Source organism: Zea mays, chromosome 2, assembly GCF_902167145.1.
Source record: "Zea mays cultivar B73 chromosome 2, Zm-B73-REFERENCE-NAM-5.0, whole genome shotgun sequence".
Taxonomy (NCBI): domain Eukaryota; kingdom Viridiplantae; phylum Streptophyta; class Magnoliopsida; order Poales; family Poaceae; genus Zea; species Zea mays.
Window position 1 is genome coordinate 80613085 of NC_050097.1, and position 26548 is coordinate 80639632.

A 26548-nucleotide genomic window follows, 5' to 3' on the forward strand; every position below is an offset into this window, starting at 1 on the left:
TGGGCCAAGCCAAGGCCGGCAAGGTCCGGTGCTGTGGCCAGCTGGGCCTAGCCATGGCTGGCTAGGGCTGGCCTGAGGGTGGCCAAGGTTGGCTGTGAGGCTTTCTTCCTTTTATCTTGTCTTCTCTTCTTCCTATTACTTGAATTCAAATTCGATCAAAGATTCATAGATCAAAAGATGCACATCAAGCAAAAGATATAATATAAGCTCCAAAGTATGATGCAACATTTTATAACTTCCATGAGGTTTTATACTTGAACCTTATACACATTCCTGAAATAACCGTCTTTTCTCAAACAAGGATAAAATAAATTAGGAGAGAAAAAAAAGAGTAACATCTGAATTTTCATAGGTATTTAGAAAATAAATTTTATGCCCATAAATTCAGGTGACTCTTTGCCGGTCACAAGTCACAGACAGTACAACTCAACCGACTCAGCCCATGCCTTGCGCCTGATGATGGCGCTTGCAGCCAGCGCATCACTGCTTGACGTCTCCTCCCAACGATGACTCTCATGGAGATCACTCATCATCTCCGTGATGTCATCGAAGCTGCTTCGAGGAACCCGTTCATCTGGTGGCCACACAAACGTTGGCTTCTCAGGTGGCACGTCGGGCGCCGGCACCGACTTGGAGACGACCTGCACCACCTCGGCCATGCTAGGACGATCCAGCGGGTTGGGGTTGGTGCAGGCTAACCCAAGGAGCAGCAACCTGGCTGCGCCATCGGCGTCGTACTCCTGTGTGGAGATGGCGTTTCTGTCGACTGCTTCTAGCAGTCTTCCTTCCCGGTGAAGCCTCCAAACCCAGTCAGTGAGCACCTGAAACGTGTCCTGGAACGTGCTGAGAGCCCGCCTCCCGGTGACCATCTCAAGGGTCAGCACCCCGAACGCGTAGATGTCTGTCTTGCGGGTGGACTTGCGGCTCACCGAGTACTCTGGCGCGATGAAGCCCCAGGTGCCGGCGACGCCGAGGTCGGTGTAGGAGTTCTTGTCGAAGCCCACGATGCGCGCGAGGCCGAAGTCGCCGAGGCGGCCGTGGAAGGTGGAGTCCAGCATGATGTTGCTGGCTTTGATGTCGCGGTGGAGCACCATATGCTCATGCTCGTGGTGGACGTAGTGAAGCCCCGCAGCTACGTCGGCAATGATGCCGTAGCGGGTAGTCCATCCAAGGATGCGACCTTGGTGCTCCTTGTTGGGAAACAAGTGATGGTCGAGGCTGCCGTTGGGCATGTACTCGTAGATAAGTAGGAGCTCTCCTTTCTCGTAGCACCAACCTGGGAAAAGACTTTAAAATACGTGATCAAAATCATGATTAATTGCTAGCATGCATGGATCCAGAATATTTGTAGGGGTAAGGGGTGTGAAACTTAAATGAGCTAATGTTTAATTTGCACAAAAGGAGAATGGCAATCGATCTACTGCTCTTTACAATTCCAAGAAAGTTTATCTCTGGCCTACAGCTTGGACTCTGCAATTTTGGTCTCATTAATCAACTCTATATATACTGTGGTTTTCTAATGCATGCAGCTGGGTTTATATTGTCAGCAAGGAACGATGCACGATTTCACAGGTGGTTGTTTATCTCAGTTTTTTTCTTTTTATGATTGTTGAGCACCATTTGTAGCACTTGTCATAGCCGGACGGTCCGTTTGTGTGGCCGGATAGCACGCGCCACGAACAATCCGTTCTTAGGCGTGGACGGTCCACGATTAGATCAGATCAGGCGTGATTAACCCCTTTTCCGCGTGTGTTTATCCATCTAAACTCGTAGATTCTGTTGTGAATGTCTAGAGAGGAGTCCAAACATCCCAGTTATATATATATGAAGGGTACGACCGAGTGCGGCATCAACAATCAAACCAAATCAATAGATCTTTTGTTCCTTTACTTTTTTGCCCTAGGTGTAGCCAATAACGTAGCTTTCTTCAACTCCGTCTTCACCTTTCTTCGACTCTATGTCGTATAGAGGCGTCTTTGGTGACCTCCGATCCCAAGACAAACCCTAGGATCACTCCTCCCTGACGGGGTCCCTCCCGAGAGGCTAGATTCATGTGTGTTGGCAAACGCCGCCGCCTCTGCGCACACGCGGACCGTCCGGCCCCTAGGCATGTACCGTCCGGCTTGACTCAGGGAAACCCGCTCCTGCCGCCAGGTCAAGGACCGTCCATCTCTAGGTCGCGGACCGTCCACGCCGCCGTAGAGAGCCCACCAAACAGAACAACTCCCAGTGATTGACGTCCAGATCCGCGCCAACGCACTTTTTGGTGACTCCGCTGGGGAGACTGACGTTGGATCTATCTGATCGGCCCCATATAACCAGTCCAAGGGATAACTCCGATATCTCTACATGGAATATCATCAAACCGACTACGGATGGTCTGTCGGTTGAGGAATTTTAGAGGCTGGAAAGACGCTAGGAAAAAAGATGCAGGCAGAAATCGATGAGCTATTCTTGGCTGATTTCAAGGTCTACTGAAACCAGATCCTCGTCCGATAGAGGGGATTCAACCTGTCGAATCTTTGACCCGCTGCACTTAAACCCACTGTAAGTAAATCTGATGGCATCCAAGCTCTTCGATCTTACGAAGAAGAACAATAGGAACAGATGCAACAAATCTTAGGTGTTGTGCAAGAAGATTTTAGGAGGCAAGCGCGTGCATTTGGTATATCACCCATTACTAATTTTCCATTGCATGAGGTCGAAACCAAAGAATACCCACAAGATTCATTGGCTGCAAATGGGCATGCCCAATCCCAGCCTCATTAGGATGCCGATGAACTCCTATAACGGCCAACCACATCCTCCACCTCTATACGGGAACAACTCGTGCCCTTGCGCACAACCGGACAGTCTAGGCCTGAGACCAGACGGTCCGGCCCAGCGACGGTTGGCTCTGTCCCCCATGACGAGCCATCGAAGACCGCGTCGGGGACAATAGACATGCTTGAACTGTTCGGCTATATGTGCGGTCCGCGATAGGGTATGAGGAGCAAAACAGTCCAACACATAGGTGCAGACGGTCGGATGGTCCGCACGGGCTTTGCAGACGGTCCGACAACACGCAGGAGCATCAACAACCTCATACCTTCGAACCACGACGACCAGAAATTGGTACGTGGAAGATAAATACAGCTAAAGTGTCAGATCGACTGATTAAAGCTAGCCCATCTTTTGATCCATTATTATCTAAATATGTTAAGAAAAGGGCTAGTCCCCATGATCGACCAGCAAAGCGACCACACTCACCGTCCTAGGAAGGGCAAGTAAAGTCAGTTGGGTCATCCCAAAATAATGTCCAGTTCGTACCCAACATATCTACATGGACATCTCCACCCTAGTATGCACCTGTGGCATATCATTATGCATACCTACCACCACCATATGTGCCAAATCAAATGTGGGCATGCCACCAAATGCATATGAGATGCCACATCATCCTGCTTGGGGCACCCTAGGTTTCTGTGTTTCACATGTTAGTTCCATCAGTGCAAGACCAATTGAGTTCGCCTCAGTCTGGTCATCAGACATAGAAACAACAAGATTGCTGGAACACTCGGGCACTAAGACCGACTGATCCAGCATGGAGGCATAGAGAAAAAGTGTCCACAATTGAAGCTACCAATGCTAAAGGAACAACCAACAAGGATGTTATCAAGATAGGCACAACAGACATCATCATACAAGGAAATAACGAAGGACCAATGATTTTTGGTGAATCGGTAAAAAAAGGCGAAAGACATAGGACCAACTAGTAAAACATCTGACCCAAAATACTCCATGCCTCGATGGTGCCCATCGGGACTAACACGTTCTCAAAAGCGCAAATTGTAGCGTTTGAGAGCAAAGGAGAGCAGGAAAAATGAGGCGAAGAAATATTCAATTATACACATCCACAGTACCCACTACCACAAAAGAGGTGAAAACCAAAGGCCATCGAAGCGACTCAAGTAGCCACAAAAATAGAAAACAAAGAAACACATATACAGTTCCCTGCAGGTACCATGGACAGTTCGGATCCAGTAGCCAGACCATCCGAACCTAGCATGGATTGTCTAACCCTTATGCCTAGACCATTCGTGCCTCACCAGGAGGCATCCAAGGACACACCAACGCCTATGGATGAGGACAACATCGAAGAGGATGACCTACTATGTGGAGACCTGTTCGACTATGGAGCTTCGCCCGAGCACCCAGTATGGATGTTAATATAATTACATTTTCAGCCGATTACACTATTATCGACAACGATGAACCTGTAGTTGCTCAGTTCGATTTTGGTCCTAAAGAGACAATCTTCACCAAACTAAAGGAATCAGTTAACCACTTAAAACCAATCTTTGTGTGCTGTCATGTTGATGGAATATCGATTTCCAGGATGCTGGTAGATGTTGGGGCAGTCGTGAATTTAAAGCCTTATTCGTTGTATAGAAAATTAGGCAAGCAGAACAATAATATGATCAGGACTAATATGACGCTCAACGGTGTTGGGAGCGACAGTCCTATCAAGGCCAAGGGTGTCACGTCCATTGAGTTAACCACCGGGACAAAGACCCTTGATGTTGCTTTCTTTATCGCCGAAGTAGACAGGAATTATAGTCCTCTTGGGAAGAGATTGGATTCATGCAAATCAACGTACACCTTCTACTTTACAGCAGATGTTGTTGCAATGGGTAGGTGATGACGTAGAAAAGGTACATGCAGATGCATCGGCTTGTATTGCTTTAGCCGATGCTCCCGTACTTTGGACCTATGCGACTGCCACATGTCTCACAGGGGTTGATTTTTTTTGATTATCAGTTTATAAGTGTAAACAAGAAAGGCTTCATCCCTATAATGCTAGATCCGATGGAGAATCGGCTAAATCATAAATAAAGTTGAAATGATGCTCAAACCCAAAAGTACATGTCAGGTCGTGGACGGTCCGACCCCAGAGGTTGTACAGTCCGAAGTACATCAGAGAGCGCCATAGTACAAGGCTGCTATCGCGGACAGTCCGGTCCCTAAGGCCGGACAATTTGATGGCCACTAGGGACCGCCGCAGCGCAAGACCGCCATCGCAGACGGTCCGACTATAGAGGTCGGATAGTCTGATGGCGAGTAGAGAGCGTCGTAGTGCGAGGCTGCTATCGCGGATAGTCAGGCCCATAGGGCCAGATAGTCCGAGGGCCACTAGAGGACGCCTCAGTATGTAGCCACTATCGTGGACGGTCTGGCCTTCATAGTTGTACGGTCCGTAGCCACATAGGAAGCCTCAAACTCCCCTCCGATAAGCACAACAGAAGAGTTTAGAGACTTTGACAAGTTAGGACACGGGTTTACATCGGCTGATCATTTGGAGGATGTTGACATAAGAAATGTTAGAACTTAAGGCAGACTTTTGTAAACAAGACCCTAGAAGCCGATCCTAGGAGTAAGATGTTCGGTTTATCAAAATAATACTCTGATTACTTTGTGTGGAGCTATACTGAAATGCCAGGACTAAGTCGAGAGCTAGTGGAGCATCGATTACCAATTAAGCTAGGTTTCAGGCCCTTCAAGCAAGGACCAAGGTCATTTTGTCTAGATTTACTTGCTAGGATTGAGGACAAAATTCAGCGGCTCTTAGAAGCTAACTTTATTAGGCCTTGTGCATTGTAGATATGCGGAATGGGTCTCTAATATTGTGCAGGTGGAAAAGAAGGTTTCAGGTAACCTCAGAGTATGCATTGACTTTCATAATTGAAATAGAGCAACTCCTAAAGATAAATACCCTATGCCTATAGCCAACATGTTAATTAATAACGCATCAAGAAATAGAGTTATTAGCTTTCTTGATGGTAATGTTGGATATAATCAAATCTTTATGGCTGAGGAAGATGCATCTAAAACAACCTTTATATATCCATGTTTTATTGGGCTATTCGAGTGGGTTGTTATGACATTTGGTTTAAAAAATGTTGGTGTTACTTATCAAAGGGCACTGAATTTGATATTTCATGTGTTGTTATAAAACATTGTGGAAGTTTACATTGATGATATAGTTTTCAAATCGGATGAATTTGATTCTCATATAGCTGATTTGTGTAAAGCCTCTAATAAGATGTGTCGGTATGGTCTAAAAATGAACCCACACTACAACACAAACACCCCTATAGCAACACATACATAGCAACAAAATAGTTTATGCGTTGGAAGAAATTAGGTGGCAATGGATGCTAGCAATACACACATTTATATGCTGAAAGAAAATGAACCGGCAACGTTTACCATGCATTGCAAGTGTCATCCGTAGAATATCCAAATTACCTGGCAACATTTGTCATGCGTTGCAAGGGTCATTCGTAGTATTTATGTCGCCTAACAACATTTGTCATGTGTTGCAAGTGTCATCCATAGTATTTTTGTTACCTGACAACACTTATCATGGGTTACAATTGATTCATCTGGACGCTATGTACACACCATTGGAGATATTGGTCACAAAGAAATAGAAACAGAGGCAAGTGTACTTAATTTTTGGAGTTGCATCATGCTTTAAAATCGTTTGGAAGGGGAGGTTGATACTTGATAATATTGTTTGTTTGCCCAGTTAGAATAATCAATTTCATATAAGCTTGTTATTTAAGTACTTATATGAGCTTTTGTAGCTGTGTGAATGATGTGGTACATGATGACCTCGAGGTGGTACATGATGTGGATCTAGAGGTCCATGGCGTTGATCTGGTGAAATTTCTTCCAGACCCTCTTCAAAGATGACTTTATTTCTTTTTGTGGTTGATGTCTTGACTACTAATAATTTTGTGAGGTACACGATGGTAGATCCAATTTCTATGATTTCTGTTTCGATTTGTTGGATAGGTTCACCTTAATCTGTTTAAGAATACTCTTGGTGTGATATAGGGTACATATGTTACATGGATGTGTGTAGTCTTTCTTTCTAGTCCAGTTATGTAGGAGACCTTCTAGTTCTACAGGTTGGTTTCCATAGTATATGACCATGTTATGTTGCATGGCAGATATGTGAACGTCAAAAGGGGATGCAATTGTGAACTGTGAGAAACTTGCCAAGTACTACGCTCACATTGTTTGGGACAATGGGTGAGTGATTTTGTATGTTGTGCAGCTATTAATCTTAATGTTCTTCAACAAACCATTGAGCTAATCAACGATTGCCACAATGATATAAAAGTGTGTTGTCAGTTGGTTTCTATGTAAGTGTGGGCTTCAACTAGTTAAGATAAAAAATCTCAACCTTAAAAGTTGTTATGGTTCATCTTTCTCCAAATTTTTGTGGCTTTGAATGGAGTGCTTGAGATCTGTTTGTTCTTAATAAGTGCAATGACTGTTGAATTTTGCAGTAACCTTTGTTTAATTGTAGTGCCCTGGCTGGCTTGAAACATATTTGTACTGTTAACCGGTTCAATTCCTTAAAGCTAACAGTAGTGGTCACTAGCACTTGAAAATAAATTTTGGACAACCATAATTTCATAGCATCTTTGACTACTGTTTAAGTTGATCTTTTTACTATTGTAGATTGTCATTTACGGAGGTAGACATCTGATTATACTTAATCTAACTGTTTCTCTATGTGAATGGATACATATAATAACTCAGGTAGCACTACAACTAGCAATATATGGATGAATTGAAGGAAGTAAAGAAGGCAAAAAAAAACTTACAAACTTTGCATCTTGAAACTACCACGATTGACAAAGAAGTTGGATGCATCCTTTGTATTGGTGTATTCTTATCACCAAGAAGTACTGTGAAGCAAGTTCAATTAGTTGACTAAGAACGGATGAACACAAATCAGTGAAGAGTTTGTTGCACTAGAGATGGAGGATGGAGAGGTGGTAGATTTCAATATGGCTTTGATACTATTTCCCCCTTACAATCTTTGTACGGAACAAGAAAAATGACGATGTATGTGGATACTATTGTAATTTAAGAATTTATTTCTAAATAATAAATATATTTGTTTATAGTTTGTGTATGGGTTTGGTATAATATATAAATTTTCATCTACATTGACTACATTTGTATTCAAATTAAATTATTGTAATAATAATATTTATTACCTGGTTCATTTCTTGCTACACATGGAAGCGTTACTATAGTCCCCGGATATCTGTTGTGGCATGGCAACGCTTAACTCTTGGTTTTACCAACACATGTATAAGTGTTGTTATAGATCCTAGCAATGGCAGTATAGGCAACACATAAATGTGAGTTGGTATATACCTTAGCAACGTATATATGAACTTTTTGCAATACATATATGCATTGCTAAAGGGGTGGTTGTTTTATAGTGCCACACAAGTGCACTTTTGGGGGTGTCGGCTGGCAAGTTCTTATGATTCATTATTCATGAGCATGGCATAGAGATAGATCCCAACCAAATTAAGTCCATTCGGAATATGGGGGCTCCGACTTATAAACTTGAGATGTAAAAGTTTCTTGGCAAAGTGAATTATTTGCGAAGGTTCGTTTCTAACTTAGCTAGGAAAGTTGATGCTTTCACTCCTATTCCTCGGCTTAAAAATAATGCCGATTTCGCTTGCGATGCAGAGCAACAAGAAGCTTTTGATCTTATTAAAAACTATTTGTCTTCGGCTCTAGTATTGAAAGCACCAAAGATTGAGAAACCTTTTAGGTTATATATCGCTGCCGAAGATAAAGTTATTGTAGTTGTTCTGACTCAGGAGGTTAAAGGAAAGGAGCATGTTGTGACATACTTGAGTCGGAGATTGGTGGATGTTGAAACGAGGTACACCTTTGTTGAGAAATTGTGCTTATACTTGTTTTATGCATGCACCAAACTTAGATATCATCTACTGTCTAGTTCTTGCATCATTTCTTATCAAACCGATGTGATTAAATACATGCTGCAAAATCCAATCATGAGTGGTAAAATTGGCAAATGGGCTTATGCACTTATAGAATATGACTTAGCATATGAACCATTAAAATCTATGAAAGGCTAGGTTATAGTTGGTTTTATCGTAGAACATCAGATTGGTGATACTCATGAGCTAGACATGTCATACCTTACTATTACTCCCTGAACTCTATATTTTAATGGTTCAGTCTGCAATGAAGGGCAAGGGATTGGCATTGTTCTTGTTTCACCAAGGAATTCCACTTTTGACTTCTCTAGCCAATTGAAAGCTTACTACACTAACAATCAAGCTGAATATGAAGCTCTCTTGTTCGGATTAGAACTTTTAGATTACATGGGAATGAAACATGTGAAGGTATTTAGTGATTCTCAGCTGGTCGTCCAACAAATTTTAGAGGAATATCAATGTTTAGATGGTACTTTAAATGGTTATCTTGAGAGGTGTTGTGACATAATCTGATCTTTTGACGAATTCAGCATTCAACATATATCTAGAGCTGAGAACTGTAGAGCTAACGGCTTGGCACAAGATGCATCAGGTTATCAGATAAAACGAGGAACATTCCATAATTCTGAAAGTCTGATAACCGGTGTTGTTCCAAGTACCCAAGTCACAGACTGTCCGGGCTAGGTCGCCAAACCGTCCGCAATAGGTTCAGACCGTTCAGCAACAATAGAGACATCACCTTTATCAATTCGACTGACAACACAACCGATGCGATTGACTGGAGGACGCCTTTAATCAACTACCTATGTGATCTCAGCATTACGACAGATAGAAACATCTGACGTACAACTTTCAAGTATATTTTAGTTGATAATGAACTTTATCGCCGAACTCTTAGTGATGTCTTGTTTAAGTGCTTGGGCCCTAATGATGTTATGTTATATATGGCTGAAGTATATGAAGGGATTTGTGGTACCCATCAATCAGCTCCAAAGATGAAATGGCTATTGAGGAGATCTAGCTTCTATTGGCCTGACATGATAGCTGATTGTTTTCAGTACTACAAAGGGTGTCAAGTATGTCAGAAGTTTGGCGATCTGCAATTATTTCCTACAACCGAACTACATCCTATTATCAAACCATGGCCTTTTAGAGGATGGGGTTTGGACTTTGTAGGAGAAATTAACCCTTCAGGGCACCCATTTGTGTTAGTTGCCACAGATTATTTCACCAAATGGACTAAAGTCATTTCCCTGAAGAACAGACACATAGGGAAGTGATTGAGTTTATAACTAAGAAAATTATTCTTAGATTCGACATTCCCCGAACTTTAACTATAGATCAGGGTAATTCTTTTATGTCAAGAGAGGTACGTGATTTTGCTGAATCATATAAGATCAAATTGTTTAATTCATCCTCATATTATACTCAGGCCAATGGACAGGCCGAATCTAGCAATAGGACATTGATTAGCCATACTAAGAAGAAGATATCTGATCATCCTACAAATTGGCATAAGATTTTGTCTGAGGCTATATGGGATCATATAATATCTAAGCACCGTGCTACTAAAGTTTCCCCTTTTGAGCTTGTTTGTGGACATGAAGTTGTTTTGCCTGTGGAGATTAGCTTAAATGCTATCAGGTTCGCCAGGCAGAATGATCTAGCTGTCTGTGATTATTTTGATGTGATGATGGATAATATTGATGAGGTGATCGACAAGAGATTTGTGGCTCTAAGGGAGATCAGGAAGGACAAGATCATTGTTGCCAAAGCTTACAACAAGAAGGTTAAGGCTAAGTCGTTCTAACTTGGAGACCTAGTGTGGAAGACCATCTTGCCGCTAAGAAGCAGAGTCCGGAAGTTCGACAAATGGTCCCCAAGGTGGGAAGGGCCTTACAAAATCGGATAAGTAATATCTGGTAATGCCTACATGTTAACCAATGCACTAAACGGTTGCTTCTTGAAGCAATATTATCTTAGTTTATGGCAAGATGCTTATGAAAACTGGTGTTTTCACATCGAGTTGATTACAGTATGTGCCAGTGCTTTTGGTTCGTTTAACATTCCCAAAAGGTAGGGGCATCTGTTGAGCAGCATTTGTGGCACTGGGCGCGACCGGACGGTTCGACTCTGTGGCTGGACAAACTGGGCCACGAACAGATCACCCTTAGGCGCGACAGTCCGCGATTAGATTAGATCAAGCATGATTAACCCCTTTTCCACACATGTTTATCCATCTAAACTCGTGTATTCTGTTGGGGAACGCCTAGGAACAGGTCTAGACCTCCCCTTATATATATGAAGGGGTATGGCCGATTGCGGGTATCAACAATCGAACCAAATCAATATATCTTCCATTCCTTTACTTTTGCCCTAGGATTAGCGAGTAACATAGCTTTCTTCATCTCAATCTTTACCTCTCTTCGATTCTACGTTGTCTGGAGACATCTTGGGTGGCCTGGCCATCCTAAGACAAACCCTAGGATCACTCCTCCATGACGTGGTCCCTTCCGAGAGGCGAGATCCTAGTGCTGTTGGCGAACGTCGCCGCCTCTGCGCACACGCGGACCATTCGCCCTGAGGCGCGGACCGTCCGACTCAACACAAGAAAACATGCTCCTGCCGCCAGGTCGTGGACCATCTGACCCTAGGTCGTGGACCGACCATGCCACCACAAAGAGCACGCCAAGCGGAACAACTCCTAGTGATTGGCGCCTAGATCTGCGCCAACAATCATACTTGGATCAAATTTTATTTCAATCCAATTAGTTAATGAGGAAAAGAACACGCACAACAAATTAAACTAAAACTATGTATATGCTAGAAGAGAATGAAAAACAAAGTATCATATTAATTTTGAAAAAACTAATTGTACAAGTTTTTTTGCTAAAACAATTATTTCATATGTCTCTAGTTTAAACAGGTCTCATCTCCAATATAATTAATAGCTAGGCCTTGATATGAATTGGATTGATGGATAAAATTTATTTTGTGCTATGTGCAACTACATTATCCAAGAAAATCATGTAGCACTGGCTACGCTGAAAATAACCGCAAGTGAAAATATCGATTTCTATTGGCCCCTAGCACTGGCGGCGCTAAAAAACACCAGTGCAAATAGGTTTAGAACCGCTACTATAGACCTTCTTTGTACTAGTGTCAAACTGTTTATATGGTGCATGCATGTACCTTGTTACCATATATTTTCATCATATTTTTTCTATGTTAGACTGGATCATCCCCTGAAAGTCATCAAACATATTTTTTGATGTGGATTGTTATGCTAACAAAGAAGTTCATAATTTCAGTTTCCATTAGGAAACTGAAACTTGTGTTTTGAAGTTGTATTTATATAATCCCCATGACTAAGACAACGACTTGAGTTTGGCAACCAGTCAGTCTGTACTCAAGTGTCAATGCAACTTGGCAACCAGTTCAAGCTTCACAGCAATCCATTCTGATTTCTGAATGTTGCGACTTGTTAACAAAGTGATTGGCTTTATTTATATCAAACAATTTACATGGTCAAAGTTGTACATGCATGGCATCTTGCTCAACGTTGTAAGAAAGAAGATTCGTTTTGGAAAATGCAACCACATAGTAGATGGAATGTATATTCAATTAGAAGTTAGAACAGAAGCACATGAAGTGTAATTTATATCAAAATAGGGCAAAGTAATAAGAGTAGAGCCCAAACAAGTTGGGATTTCATTATTGTAGATCAAGAATTGAGTGCCCACTTAAGTAGAACTAATCGGTTGCCCGTGCGTTGTGACGGCTCACAACAATACCCACGTAAACTATTCACCAAAAAATCTAAAGGTTTTTTATTGATTGTCTCCGCTCTCCGCATACTATTTTTTATTTGACTAACCGACTCGATATCGTGGTAAGGGAAAGCCCATGTAGACATGCGATGTAGCCATCGAACGGGTACCATAGGCAGCAAATCAGGGACCCTCATCCCTCGCCTCCCCCACTTCCAAGGTTTCGTAGAGCAGGAAGGGAAGGGAAGAGACAGTCATGCATGTTCGTTGCCGGATAAGGACACGGTGAAGACCTGGGCATCTATAGGCGACATGGGTAGTATATCGCTAGATACATACAGGGAGAGAGCACACAAGCGGAGAAAGAAGCCCAGATGTCCAAACCGAGAGGCACCCACACCAGGTGTAAGTCCGAGAAGGGCGAGAGAATGCAAGTGTCTTCCCAGCCCTAGACCCGCCGAGGCGACACAACATCACCACCAACTCTGCAGCATATAGCGATTGCTGCCGCGCTACGGGCCTTGGTTGTCCAATATCTCATATCTGGACTCCTCATCGGCAAGATAACCTAAGCGTGGCAGGCGCCACCGTGTCCTCCTTGGCGGCACGTATGGAGAAAAGCCAGGAGCAAGATCAACTAGCCTGTACCCACGTCGACGAGCGTCGGTCGGCTCACGGTTGTGACCGTGGGCGGGGGCAGCAGGTTGGAGACGAAGAACAGGGCGAAGGCTGGGAAGACGAACGGGACGCCCGACGCCGGCGAAAACGATGGTGTGTGCATGCCGTGAAACATCCTCGTGGACGTGCAATACCCATTGCGCGGGTCGGTATCGGGGCTGGTGTTGGACGAATATGGGGAGGAGGTGCCTGCTCCCATGCCCTCTGCGAGAATGGGTGGCGCGGAGGAGGAGGCATGAGGGTAAAGAGAAAATAAGCAGGATAGTGAACGAGGTTGCGGCAACTGAGGCGAGGACCATTATTATCGTGCGGATGTATAGATGGCCAAATAGGCTGTGTATGGTAGGTCGGCCCAGGGCACGACCCATTTAATAGTGTCTGGGCCAGCCCAGCACGAGCGTTGTGTCGTGCTTAGGCCGTAGCCTGAGCCCGTAGTGCTGACCATGCTCGGCTCAATTATATATTTTTTTTATTTTACAAAAAAATCATATATAAATATGTACAATTTATATTCAATATTAAAAACACTTGACCATAATGTTCTACTGGTTATATGACTTCATCTAGTGTCTTCCATCCACCCTTCTTCCATCAGGGTGTTGGTTTGAACCCTGCCTTCTGCACCACTTTTTTAACATTTTACGCTAACCCCACCTTTTGCACCACTTTTTTAACATTTTACGCTAATTTAACAAAATGGTCTGACTAGCTAACAGGATGTCTACTTATCTGCACGAAGGGGTGCAGCGGATTAATTTGAGATAAATGTGAGGTGTGTTGAAACTGGTGCTTTAATATAGTAAAGATGTATACGGTAGAGTAACCGAGCAATAATCAAACAATTTATATTTACGATAAAATCATGATAACACAGGGCATGCATATACTTAATTAGATCAATGCTAATCACAAGCAGTTCCATTTTTTGATGAAGGGAGTTCTTTTTTAAAAAACAATTCAAGCAAATTACATCAAGTCGATATAAATCTTTAAAATAGTTCTTTCCGACTGAAGCACAATTAAATAATTTTCTAGTGCAAATGAGGAAGCGATATATAAACTTTAGATAAATTTCATGTATTCTCTATAACAAGGAGTTAAAAGGAAGGATTGGTAGGCCCAATATTTCTGTCCCACTCATGCGATTATTCGTCATGTGATGTGCGACAGTTTTGACTTTCCAACTTCGCTGCGACGAAAACCCGTCTCATGTCCTAATTAGATCGAGAACTGGTTGACAATGACCTTGTTAGGAACCAGTAAAACCTGCAATTCTCCTCCATGACCATACGTAAAAATTACTACTGAGTTCTCGCTCCCTTATCAATGTGGAGAAAAGTGACATGTATCCCTATCCATGTATACGACCATTAATAGCGTCTGCAGACTGTACCTATTAGCTGTATATATTCAGTCAAAAATAGTGACTTTTTCCCCCTACATGCTTGTCACCAGATGAAGGAGTTAAGTGAGTGAATGACACAATGACACAACGCACATGCATGCATGACAAGAAATGCGAACCTCTCACCGTTGAATGAAGAAAACGTACCAACGAGCGGGACGATGTTCCGATGACGGAGTCGGTTGATGATGTCGACCTCGGCGAGGAAGTCGTCGTAGCACCGGTTCTCGTCCCGGGTGAACTTCTTCACGGCGACCTCCACGCACGTCGTCACGCCGTCGTTCTTCCCTGCGGATCGCAGCGTGCCCCTGTACACCGCGCCGAACCCGCCCTTGCCCAGCCTCCTCGCCTCGTGGAAGTTGTCGGTGGCCTTCCTCATCGTGGCGTGCTTGAACTCCCTCGGCATGCCGGGCAGCCGCCGGAGAGTCTCAGACAAGACCAGCTCCATCTTGAGCTTATTGTACTTGGAGTTGAAGTAGAACACGGCAACGAGAAGGTTCATGATTCCCGTGAAGGTGATCCCGCCCAAAACCGCCGGCAGTATCACCTTCCAGTCCATGCTCGGGCCATCGCCGGGGAGACTGACTTGCAGGTTCCAGCTGAGGACGGAGTGGAGCTCGGTGCTCGTGTCTGTTGACGCCAGTAATCCGACGAAGGCTCTCTGCGGGAGGTGGTCACTGAGGTTGAGGGCCACACCATCAATGGCGGCTTTGTCCGGCTTCGGCCGCCCTTGGACGTCCACATATATCGATACGCGACCATTATTGTAGTCAATCCACACGGTACAGTTCTTCATAGCGACCTGATTATTCGTCGCGGTGGCGGTGGTGATAGTCAGAGGTGGTGAGCGCGCAAAAACGGCACCGGAGACGGAGACAACAACGTCTAGGTTGATGACGGTGCCGTTGCTGTCGTCGGGGTCACCATTGGATTGCTTCAGCTTCACCGTGTTGAACGTGAAGGTGACAAAGCCGCTGCTGGCGGAGGAAGAGGACACCTGATCGGAAGGGTTGTTGCTGAGGCCGAGGATGCCGAGCGCTGGGCTGTTGAGGGAGGCAACCATGACGAGCGCGAGGCCGCCGCCGCCGCCGCCGGCATCTCCTTTCCTCTGCACGGCACCTTCCTCGTCCGGTGATGGATTGCTGACGATGCCCATGGTGAAGGAGGCTTCAAAGGACGCGTCTTGCTTCGCCTCCGCGTCGTCGTCGGGGTCTTGGCACCACAGCGTCACCGGACCTGGCATGAGCGCGGCACCGGACCTGTTGCGGTTCCTCGAGCTGTCTGCCGTGAGATGGAGGACGCCATTGCTGATCCCGGCGTCCTTGAGGAGCACCAGCTCAGCAGCAGAGTCACTGGTGAAGGAAGATAAATCGTGGGCCGTGCTGTCGCCGCAGCTACATCCTGATGAAGCTGACGATGAGGACGCCAAGCAGCCGGACATTCCCGACGAGAGGAACAGCGGTACCAGGAGAAGGATGCGGAGACAAGACATGCTTGGACACTTTCATACGACAAGCTAATGCGATGATCGGCCACTGATAATGTAATAATAGTACTCCAAGTTTAGAGTGGATTGGAGTACATATTATTTTCGGTTTGGTGCATCGACTTCGGATTATTAAGCCCCCATCAACTCCGCCGATGCCTGATGGGAACATGGCACCGCTCGCGCTCCGTCCGATCCGTTGGTTGACTAGACCCGCCCTCGTCCGGCGCTGTAGTCTGTAAGAACAGCGTCTCACACGACGTCCTTACACAACAACTGCCTCTAAACTCACTAGAGGATTCATATTATCTAGCTCTTCAAATTGTTGAAATACAGGTCCACCTTATTCTAGAAAACCAAGAACATGGTTACGTCACTCATAGAGCCACACGAGCATCAGACTCAGATCCCTAAAATTTGGAAACAAACACCTGCATATATAAATCAGGCCCACACTACGTCACATGTCTGGTTTTCATATTTGTCTTTGTATCAATACATAAGTCCGTATTTGAATTTAATCTGGGTACTAAGCTGATGTATCAGTATACGATTTCATGGTAACTATCGAAGATCGTTCAGTAATTACCGGCTGGTTAAAACTTCATCTAAGATGACAAATCTCTACTACTACTTAAGGGTCTACTGTAGGCGTCCACAGTGGTGCATGTTCTGCCGCAACGATGGCGCACCCGCCCGCGGCCTTCCTTCAATGGTGCACCCCACGCGGCCTTCCTTCAATGGTGCACCCCCCGCGACCTTCCTTCAATGGCGCACCAATCACCCACCCACGACCTTCCTTCAATGGCACACCAATCACCCCGCCTGCGGCCTTCCTTCAATGGCGCACCAATCACCCACCAATCAATGCCCGCGGCCACCAATCAATGCCGCATCCCGCCCGAGGCCTTCCTTCAATGGCGCATGGAAGGTCGTCTGTTATTAATTGGTGCGGCCACGGACGACACCATGGCTCCGCCCGACGCCCCCTCTCCCCGCAACTCGCAAGCCCGAGATTGTCGGCGTTCTCGCACCCACCGATTTGGCCTGCTTCCCCCAGGATTGCCGACGTTCTCCCCCCTCCCCGTCGCGCCGCGCGATGCCAGTCGTGATTCCCGCGTCCGCCCGCCCCACATCTACAAACTTGCTCTGCAGATGCCCTCCCGCCCATCGTCATCCATCCCCTGTCGCCGCCACGGACGACCTTCCTCGGCCGCCACCAGGGGGCTTCTGTAAGCGAGCGCGCAAGGGGAGTTGTAGGCGAGCGCGCAGGGGGGCCCGCACACGACGACGCCCGCGAGGATGCTGGAGGACGAAGAGCTGCAGCGCGGACAACCATGAATCCGAGAACACCGCGAGCACGGAGAGCTGCGGCGGGCGCGGTGGCGCCGTCTTGGGGCTCTTGTTCACGGGGAAGACGGAGGGGTGGATGGACGCGAGCAATGCGGCGGCCTCGTTGTACGCCTGGTTGGGCCGCTTCCGCGGCGCGCGAGCCCACTTGAGCGACACCGACGTCTCCGACGATGATGAGGCGTTGGACACCTCTGACGACAGCGTCGACGACGGCAACGAGTAGTGCGTCGGGCACAACGGTGACGAGTGCGCGCCCACCGGTGACGCCGCCGCCTTCACCATGTCCAGGTCCAGCCGCAGGCCGGTCGGTATGCAGGAAGACGACTTTGCACCGCCTCAGGCACGCAACAGGTACCGCTCAAACGATCGCCTTGCCTCGCCCCCGCCCTCGTCTTCTTGTAAGGGAAAACGAGCAGCTCCAGCTATTCTCGGATTAGCTCCAGCTATTCTTGGATTAGAGCCTCCGACGCGCTCTTTTTGGCCTAGAAACGGAGGAGGCGATGCGGCGCCGTCTCGCCCGTCAACCGACGGTCGCACCAATGAGTTCCACGCCGCCACGCTGCACCTTCCTCATCGTCGGTGTCCTCCTCGAACCTGGTCCGATCCCTTCCCCTGCAGTAAAGGCTGGGGTGCCATTCTTCCTTTAGAGTTTTCCATGTGTTCTTCTTTCAAGTGAAACTGTGTTTTTCATTCATACATGTAGTAAAGGCTGTAAGGCTGTAGACTTATATAATGAATCTTCTTAGCGATAGAACTAATGTTACATATGATTGCTTCTGTACTATAATTTCGCTTCCATACTATAGTTCTGTTGTCTCAGTTTGTTTGACTAGCCATAGTCTCAGGAATTGCACATACTTGTTTGCTAATGCATGTGACGATAGCTTCTATATGCATCCCGTAGTATTCTTTGCATAGGATCTGTATGCTCTACATGATGAAAACTGAAAAACATAAAAAAGTGTTAGTTCAACGATTCTTTCTTTAAGCAGTCGATATGTCAAGTTTTGTTACTCATGTTACGCATATCATTCAGGGCACTTGACATCTAAGAGTGATGTTTATAGCTTCGGAGTTGTGCTACTCGAGATGTTGACTGGGAGAAGATCAATGGACAAGAAGCGGCCTACGGGGGAGCAGAACCTGGTTGCATGGGCAAGGCCTTACCTAAATGATCGGCGAAGGCTCTATCAGCTTGTAGATCCTCGCTTGGGGCTGAACTACTCTGTCAAAGGGGTGCAAAAGGTCGCTCAGATCTGCCACTACTGCCTTACCCGTGATAGTAAGTCTCGCCCATCAATGGATGAAGTTGTCAAGCAACTCACACCATTACAAGATCTAAACGACATGGCATCTGCATCGCCAAGGCCTCGCTCAACTCAGCGCGGTGAGTAGCACATGAACAAAAGTGCCCTTTTACCAGTTTATTATCAGGGTGCAATTCTGGAAGCTCATTGTTTCTATAAAGAATTCAAGCTCACTACAGTTTACTTTGTGTAACAGGAAAGGTGCATCGATGACAACCTGGTTCTGTTGTAAGAAGAGCAGTGTGGTCCTGGTTGCTTGATGCTTGTTTGGTTTAATTGTATAGCAAAATTAGGTGTTGATCTCTTTTGTTTGATGCCAACTGGTGGTGGAAAGTCCATGTGCTATCAAATTTCAGCTCTGGTGAAAACATGCATTGTTCTTGTCATTTCATCTATGATAGGTCACAGGTGAACTGATCTGTATATTTCCATAATGCAATAGCATTTATTATGCAGATGTCTATATTAACAGTTCCTTGATTTGAAAAAACTGCTAACCGGCACTGATGGTAAGATTTATTAGCTATAGTTCCCCTTCTGTTCATCTTCATATGTCATGGAACATTAGCTCTGCATATGAAATTTTCAGGAGAACCAGATTGCCAGCTTGAAAAATAAAGGGACTATAGCTGAATTCCTCTCTTCAACATAGGCATCTCACACTAAACAAAGGGTATGGTCCCCACATGGTACAAAGTAATGCTCTGCTGGGATAGCTCAATTGATGCGTAAATTTTGGACCCTCCTGTAATCATTTCAACTGACATCATAGCCCCAACTTGTACCAACTGATACTCTGAGATTTAGAATTTTTACTTTTGTTTCTGAACTAGCCACGTCATGTGTGACGTGGCGCTGCAGAAGGACCTGCTTAGGGAGATTGCCAAGAAAGAAGAGCATCGATGAGATGATGCAATTCCCTGGTTGCATTGTTCTCATCATTAGCCTCCTGAAACCAGAGTCCATTCCTGCCTACAAAAGCAGCCACAAGTCTCCTGCGTAACATTACGTCAGTTCACATATATAGAGTGGAGCAATGGAAGAAATCATTAGCCTTCACTGTAAATGTACAATAATCCCTGAGGCAGCTATTTTCTGGGTCAAGCATGGAGTTTGATTTGATGGGACCTATCATGACACATTCTCGGGATCTAATAATCAGAGGCATGATCGTTTTGATTGGATGCTTTATTTTTTCCTCATATAGCTTTGTGGGTTTGTATGTTGGAGTTAGCTGAAAATATTAATGATTTTACCATGTATTTGGCCATTTGTTCTGTCAGATGGGCTCACATATTCTATAAGGATTCTTCTCGAGTTGGCAATCAGAAACTGTGATAATTTCCTTGGACTGGGAGAGAAGTGCACTGAAACAAGTCAAAATCTCATTCAAGCGCGCCTGTATCCTCTAGGTACTGATTGTGCAACGTTTTTTCTTATTCTATTTTGTACCGTCGCAACAGCTACCTCATACTCTGTTGTAAAGTTGTGTTTAATGTTTGTTTCTCAAGGAAGAAATTATATTTCTTTAATGATAACATAGATTTCTAGACGTAGTCCTTCTTGACAAAGATTTTTATGTCTTATATGTGTAAAGTGAATTTTTTTGGTTACTAATTTGTTCTATTCACTAATGTATCGTTGCTTACAGCTTGTTATCTTATTAGGTTGCTAGGCATTGTGGATGATGATCATGTTGAATTGAATAACCTTCATCGACAGGTGAAATAGTTTGACATGTCTTCTGTCCCTATTATCTAGCGTTCTCAATATTTTCTTTAGAATATAGCTTCTGAACCATATATAAGTATTAGTTGTTGGTAGGACATGGTAATTTATTCCTGGCATCCATTACAGTTTTTGTTTATCACCCAAAAATTATATGTGCTCAAGTTTGCTTTTGCAATTCAGGATTAATGCGTTATAGCTCAATTTGATTGTTGTGTTGTTGTTTTCATTAGGCTGCTTGGATCCTAAGAACTTCATGAAGTTAAAACTTGTTGAAAAGAAACAATTAAGTTATAATTTTGCCAGGATCAAATTCACTCTTCCAACTCCAAGTTCTATATTGGGCCTTCCAATCGATCAACATATCAGTTGCAGGTTTTAATTCTGCCTTTTCCCTAAATTTTGCTTAAGATAAAAGAATACCGATGACATGACTTAGAAAATATAGTTGAGTAGCATATCCAGATGTCACTGAATTACCAGATCATACAATTCATTTCTTTCCTTCCTGTGCTTTTCCTTTTCTCAAATTTTTTCAATTTTATAGGAATACTTGTCATACTTCATGCGCGCCGGCCTTGCATGGTCTCATTCTCATTGATGGATGCTTTTTTATTTTAATTGTTCTTGCAATACAATAAGCCTTGGATGCAACAACTATTGTTAGTCCTATCTTTTGCTGTCAAGATGGACTCATTATCAATTTTGAAATGACATGTTACAGTTGGGACACATGACTCATCCATTGATGTGCTGCACTAAAAAATATGGGGATGGCGTTCACCGGCCCAGAGATTAAGATGACACAAGCTTGGCACAAATGATGGGTCGTGAACCAGGAGATAATTTCCAAGGTTGCTCTCCTCGTGATTTTATAGTGTGTGATATATGCTTATACAAGATCATGCCAACTAATGGAATGTTCATTTAAACATTAGACTTGATGAAGGAGTATGGCGTGTACTGAAGGGTCCATTCAACTACACGACTCGTGATGAAGCTGGTATACCCCGAGAATGGTAAATTCTGACCAGCATGGCATAAGTCTGTAAGCATTCGCATCTTTATGAGGTTAATTTTTATATTATTTCATGTACAACAAGAAGTTCAAACAAGAAGCAGCACAAAAACTTTCAGATGTGAGAGACTGTCATAGTTTTTTTATGATTTATGATAATGTTTTGCTATGGAGCTAAACTGGCAATATGTTCTTGACAGGTCCATGATAAATTAGCTTGTATTGTTGAGATGGAGAAAAAGAATGCAAGTTTGGGTAGGCGCTCTACTAATTATTTACCATATTTAAACCAGTCTTCTTAACCCTGAAAACTATAAAATATCTCATTAGCCATACCTGTCATTCATATAATCATATCCTTTTAAGTTACATGTGTTAAATTTTCACTTTGAGATAGAGAGCATGATTGTCTATTATATTTTGTTGCCTCAATCAAATAGATAAGAAGCTTTGTGCATATGGTAGACCAATAGCGCCCATTACTTGTTTCTTTCTTAGATAATTCTTATGAACATTGGATTATTTCAACTAGCTTCTGTGCACTATCTGTCCCGCATTTTCCCCTTGTCTTGCTTTTCTGAACTTACGTGCCTGCTCTGTCTTTTTATTATCACAAGACCGAAAGAGCTTGAAAACTATATATTGTATATTGGAAGAGAGAATAAATATTGGGACAACTTTTGATGTTCTAACTTTTAATAACATTGCATATGGGAAAACAGATTTTTCTACTACAACAGCATATAAAGCGTGCAGTATTGTACTGGTTCTAGGCAAGATATGGCAGGGATGTTCAGTTGTCCACAAATGACATACTTGTTACCGTAGCATTACCTTTTTATAGTTTCGGTTTTAGTTTACTCATATAGTTTGCTTATGCTACATAGTTTACACTGGTATTACCTTTTTATATTACCCCCTCTGTTCTTTTTATTTGTCACGTTTTAGTTCAAAAATGAACTAGCGGACGACAAATATTCGAGAACGAATGTAGTATCACATTTCAAATGGCCTTTTTCTGCATATATTTGTTTCGTGGCTTTTGTTATTCACACTGTTCCATACTTGGATTGCTACAAATTTACTACTACTCTATAAGACAGCAGTGTGGGTGTCCACAGGGTGCGCCATGCCTCCGCCCCCTGTCCGCGACGCTGACCGTGACCCAGGATTCTCGCTTCTCCGTCCACGTCCAATCTAAGTCCTTTTCATTTATCCTCAACATGGCTGAAGATTACATTCATGTTTTTTTCTTTCCTGATTACAGTAGTTGATATTGGTCTGCTTGGAGGTACTTCCAGTCATTTTGCAAACTATGATCCCCCCATATGGTTAGATAGCTATCTTGAGAAATGTTATTTTAGAAATTCAATTTGATAGGTTTGCCAGTCTGGTCTTGTGGACTTCCTTCAATCACTTTGAATTTGTGAACTTAATTGCATGATTTGCTTAGCTCAAAGTTTTTGCAGTCCAATTATTCTTATATGTTCTTCCTAATTCTTTTCAGTTCATTTAGTAAATTGATGCCATTTTTTTGCTTAAGTGGAGAATTGAGCCGTGAATGTAAAAAATAACTTAGGCTAGAAAGGCAGATTTTAGAAATTGATAGTACTGTCAGACTGTAATGTGTATGAATAGGAAAAAGTTATCATGTTAGTTTCTCAAATCATACCATTTTCCTCCTATTCCTTCATGTTTATTTCATTCATGATGCTTTTGCACAAAAAATGTTTTTGACATTACATTTTGTAGGCATGAGTAAAATTATTGCCCTTGCACATGCAAATGCTTGGCATATGTGACTGATTAGTTTGATGACTTGTCTTTTGCACAATATTAAATTTCCTGATGGTGCATCATTTGACAGAAGTTGAGGCTACTGAAAGATTCTATGTTTTCTAAAGCTCAGACAACCATAAAAAACTACGGGTTTATGCAATATGGACTAAGTGAAGGTATATATTAACCATGTTTCTATTTCATGAACAAAACTAATTATTGGGCTTCCTGAAGTTGCTTTTGTAGATAAACCCCCCATATCTGTATTGTGAACTTTTTTTTATATCTGTATCATGGAGTGTCGTTCTCAGATTCAATAATTATCAAACAATATGTACTGATTATATTTTTTAGCAAGCTGTCAGTTGATGTGATGCTCTATGTTTACATTTTGTCAAATTACCGACAAGAGGGTTAAGTTTTAGAAGAAACTACTCTGCAATGGTTAATGATATCTGTCAGGACCCAAGTTGGTCCCCAGTCCACTTTGATTGGTGCTATGTCCCAGTGATTTGAGGAAAGTTCTAGCACAACACATTGTATTTTGATTAGTGAATGAAGCATTTAGACGACAAACCATTTTCTTCTGCCTTTTACTCTCAGAACTTCTTTAGTCAACACACATTGTATTCTTGATTCTTGGCTATCATTTGCCAAGTTTAGAAGTTCACCATCCGTTAGTTTCTTTTGAACTAATGCACTTCATTAACTTCTTTCTAGAATTTCTTGGATCAGTTATGCAAAGGAGTTGCACACTGCCATGGCCATGGTATCCTTCACCGGTTGGATTTCTCTTGTCTAATTTATATTGCTGAACTCATCAGATGAGTACAACATTGCATTTTGACTTTTTTGATTCATCCACAAAACATGCTGGTGTACAAGAAGGGAATACTAAAGATTGCTGATCTGGGACTCGGTAGGGCTTTCACTGTGCCCTAAAAGCTACACCCATGAGGTACTGCTTACCATTTGGAGTTGGAAGGCTCGATGCAATTTTAGTTTTTAAAGAAATTTCTGGGCATGATCCATTAAGCTCTTTATATTATGTATTTATGTAGATTGTGACACTTTTGGTATAGATCTCCTGAAGTTATTTTTCTCTTATCCTGTTGAAGGAACACTAGCACATAACATTTTGCTGCAATTGTTGTACCTCTTTAGTTCCTTCTTGGCCAGGAAATCTATATTTAGAATAACACTTCTACTGTCATAGAGTAACACTTCTACTATTAAGAAATCTAAGCTCATGTTGACAATACTATATCGCAACCTCCAATTTCACAATGGTTTGTCAACAATACAACGCAAATCTTTTATTTTACATGATTCTTATGTTAGGGACAACCTAAACTTCAAAAGGTTCAATTCTCAAATGTCAGATCTCAGCAGCTGTGCTCATTTCCCGTACATTAAAAAGCAGGTGCAGTGCATCCAGTCCCCCTGTCGCTGTCATCGAGGATTGCCCTAATCCACCCACTAAAAACAATATATTCCATAATTATTTTATTCCCCACGGCAGATGGTATCTTCACCGAATCACCGATAAGGCTGGAGATGAAAATTAAAAAGGAGTTCTCCAAATTTTAGTCTACATCATGTGGTTAAATAGATAAACTAGTATAGAATTCTTTTAGATTACAGACTATCTCTAACAGTTTACTTATCTTATCTCTCATTTTATTCTATTTCAAACTCCAATCCACGAACAATATAATCTACATTATAAAACAATGTTTAATAACCATACGAGTAACCTGTTGAGACACGATCTTATAGATTTGCGGTCTTTAAAATATAGGTCTTCGAATTATATAGAAATATAGGCTCCATTTCCATACCTTTCTTGAAGAAGATCTTATCAAATGATTTATGCTTGAGTATCCAAAAAGTTAGGGAAAATCTAAACTACTCTATTAAGAATCTAATGTAGGCACCTGGTGCTACCACGGCTTCACTTTTAGAAATAAACAAAAATTATATTTGTAGCCTAGGCGCCGCTCCCCACACTCTCCCGCCTCGTGGTAACGCACGGGCACATACCTAGTAGTATATATATATGCACTATGGTAGATTACGTAAAAATCTGTTTTCTACTGCATGTGCACAAATTTAGTATGACAAAGAATATGAGTTGAAAAAGAAATGGATCGGCATACACGAGATTTATGGAATCGTGGCAAATGACCTCATTTCTTAGAGCGGTTACCTTTTTCTAAATTTCTATTTTGTTGCGTAAATGTGTGTGTCGTAAATATATCTTATACATATGGCATAAATGATAGGAACCAATACACACTGGATTAAGTAAACGAGATAATGCATAAATTGAAATGTGAATAGAAATATCATAAACGAACAAATAGATAGAAGCGGAGCCATGAACTGAAATATAGGTCATAAAAACCCATTGACATTGGCATAAATATGTATACAAAATAACATAAAAATAGGACTGCCGCCTCAGATCTGGGATGCGCCACCACTTCGTGCCTAGGGGAGGCTATCGTTGTCACTCGCGCCTAGGGAAGTCCGCCATCGCCGCTCCCACCTCACCGTCGTGCGTAACTCAAATGGTCGCTGTCGCGTGCACCTCAGGGTGACGCTGCCACGTGCACCTCAGGGTGACGCTGCCGCGTTCGTGCCCCCTGGGATCCGCCGTCGTGCACATCTCATGGGGTCGTCGCCGCGTGCGTGCCCTCGGGATCCGATGTCACAGCCGCCCCCACCTCGCCGTCGTGCGCGCCTCAGGGGGGGCATCGCCGCGCGCTGGCCTCAGGGATCCGCCGCCGCGAGCGTATCCCCCAAATCCGTCGTCGTGAGCGTGTCCCCCAGATCCGCCGTCGCACGCTTGCTCCCAGGATCCACCGCCGTGCACGCCTCTCAGGGGTGGGGGCGTAACTACCGTCGTCGCTAAAACTGAACCCTAGCGATCTGGAGCTTCTTTTATAGACGCTTCATTCCTGATGCGGCTGAACCAGCTGACAACATCGAGTCAGGGCTTTCGCCGAGTTATTGGAAGCCCAGGGCTCCATATATATATATATATATATATATATATATATATATATATATATATATATATATATATATATATATATATATATATATATATATATATATATATATATATATATATGTATATATGTATATATGTATGTATATATATAGTGAGTATATTGGGAGACTGGACTTC

At 43.4% G+C, this 26548-nt stretch overlaps 1 protein-coding gene and 1 long non-coding RNA gene across 3 annotated transcripts; one reads left to right on the plus strand and one right to left on the minus strand.

The window, feature by feature from the left end:
- Nucleotides 1-203: 203 nt before the first annotated feature.
- On the minus strand, nt 204-16279 carry LOC103646618 (probable L-type lectin-domain containing receptor kinase S.7). 2 transcript variants are annotated; one of them, XM_008671329.3, is made up of 3 exons: nt 14829-16279; nt 930-1276; nt 204-821 (listed from the first exon to the last, which is right to left on the minus strand). In XM_008671329.3, exons 1-3 carry the CDS (start codon nt 16171-16173, stop codon nt 411-413), a joined length of 2103 nt encoding a protein of 700 aa, XP_008669551.2. In that variant the 5' UTR covers nt 16174-16279; the 3' UTR covers nt 204-410. The 2 variants fall into 2 exon arrangements, with proteins under 2 accessions (XP_008669551.2, XP_020403939.1); XM_020548350.2 differs by having other exon boundaries at nt 204-1276.
- A 6638-nt stretch (nt 16280-22917) lies between these two features.
- Nucleotides 22918-24499, plus strand: LOC109944007 (uncharacterized). Its single transcript, XR_002267201.1, has 3 exons — nt 22918-23528; nt 24073-24134; nt 24238-24499. It is a non-coding gene; the product is annotated as an uncharacterized lncRNA (long non-coding RNA).
- The last annotated feature ends 2049 nt before the right edge of the window (nt 24500-26548 follow it).

Bases quoted from the DNA above. Each gene is read 5' to 3' on its own strand.
- LOC103646618 (XM_020548350.2), bottom strand. From the start codon at position 16,173: ATGTCTTGTCTCCGCATCCTTCTCCTGGTACCGCTGTTCCTCTCGTCG. The intron at 1,277-14,828 runs GTACGTTTTCTT...GTCTTTTCCCAG, and splicing joins GAACATCGTCCCGCTCGTTG to GTTGGTGCTACGAGAAAGGA.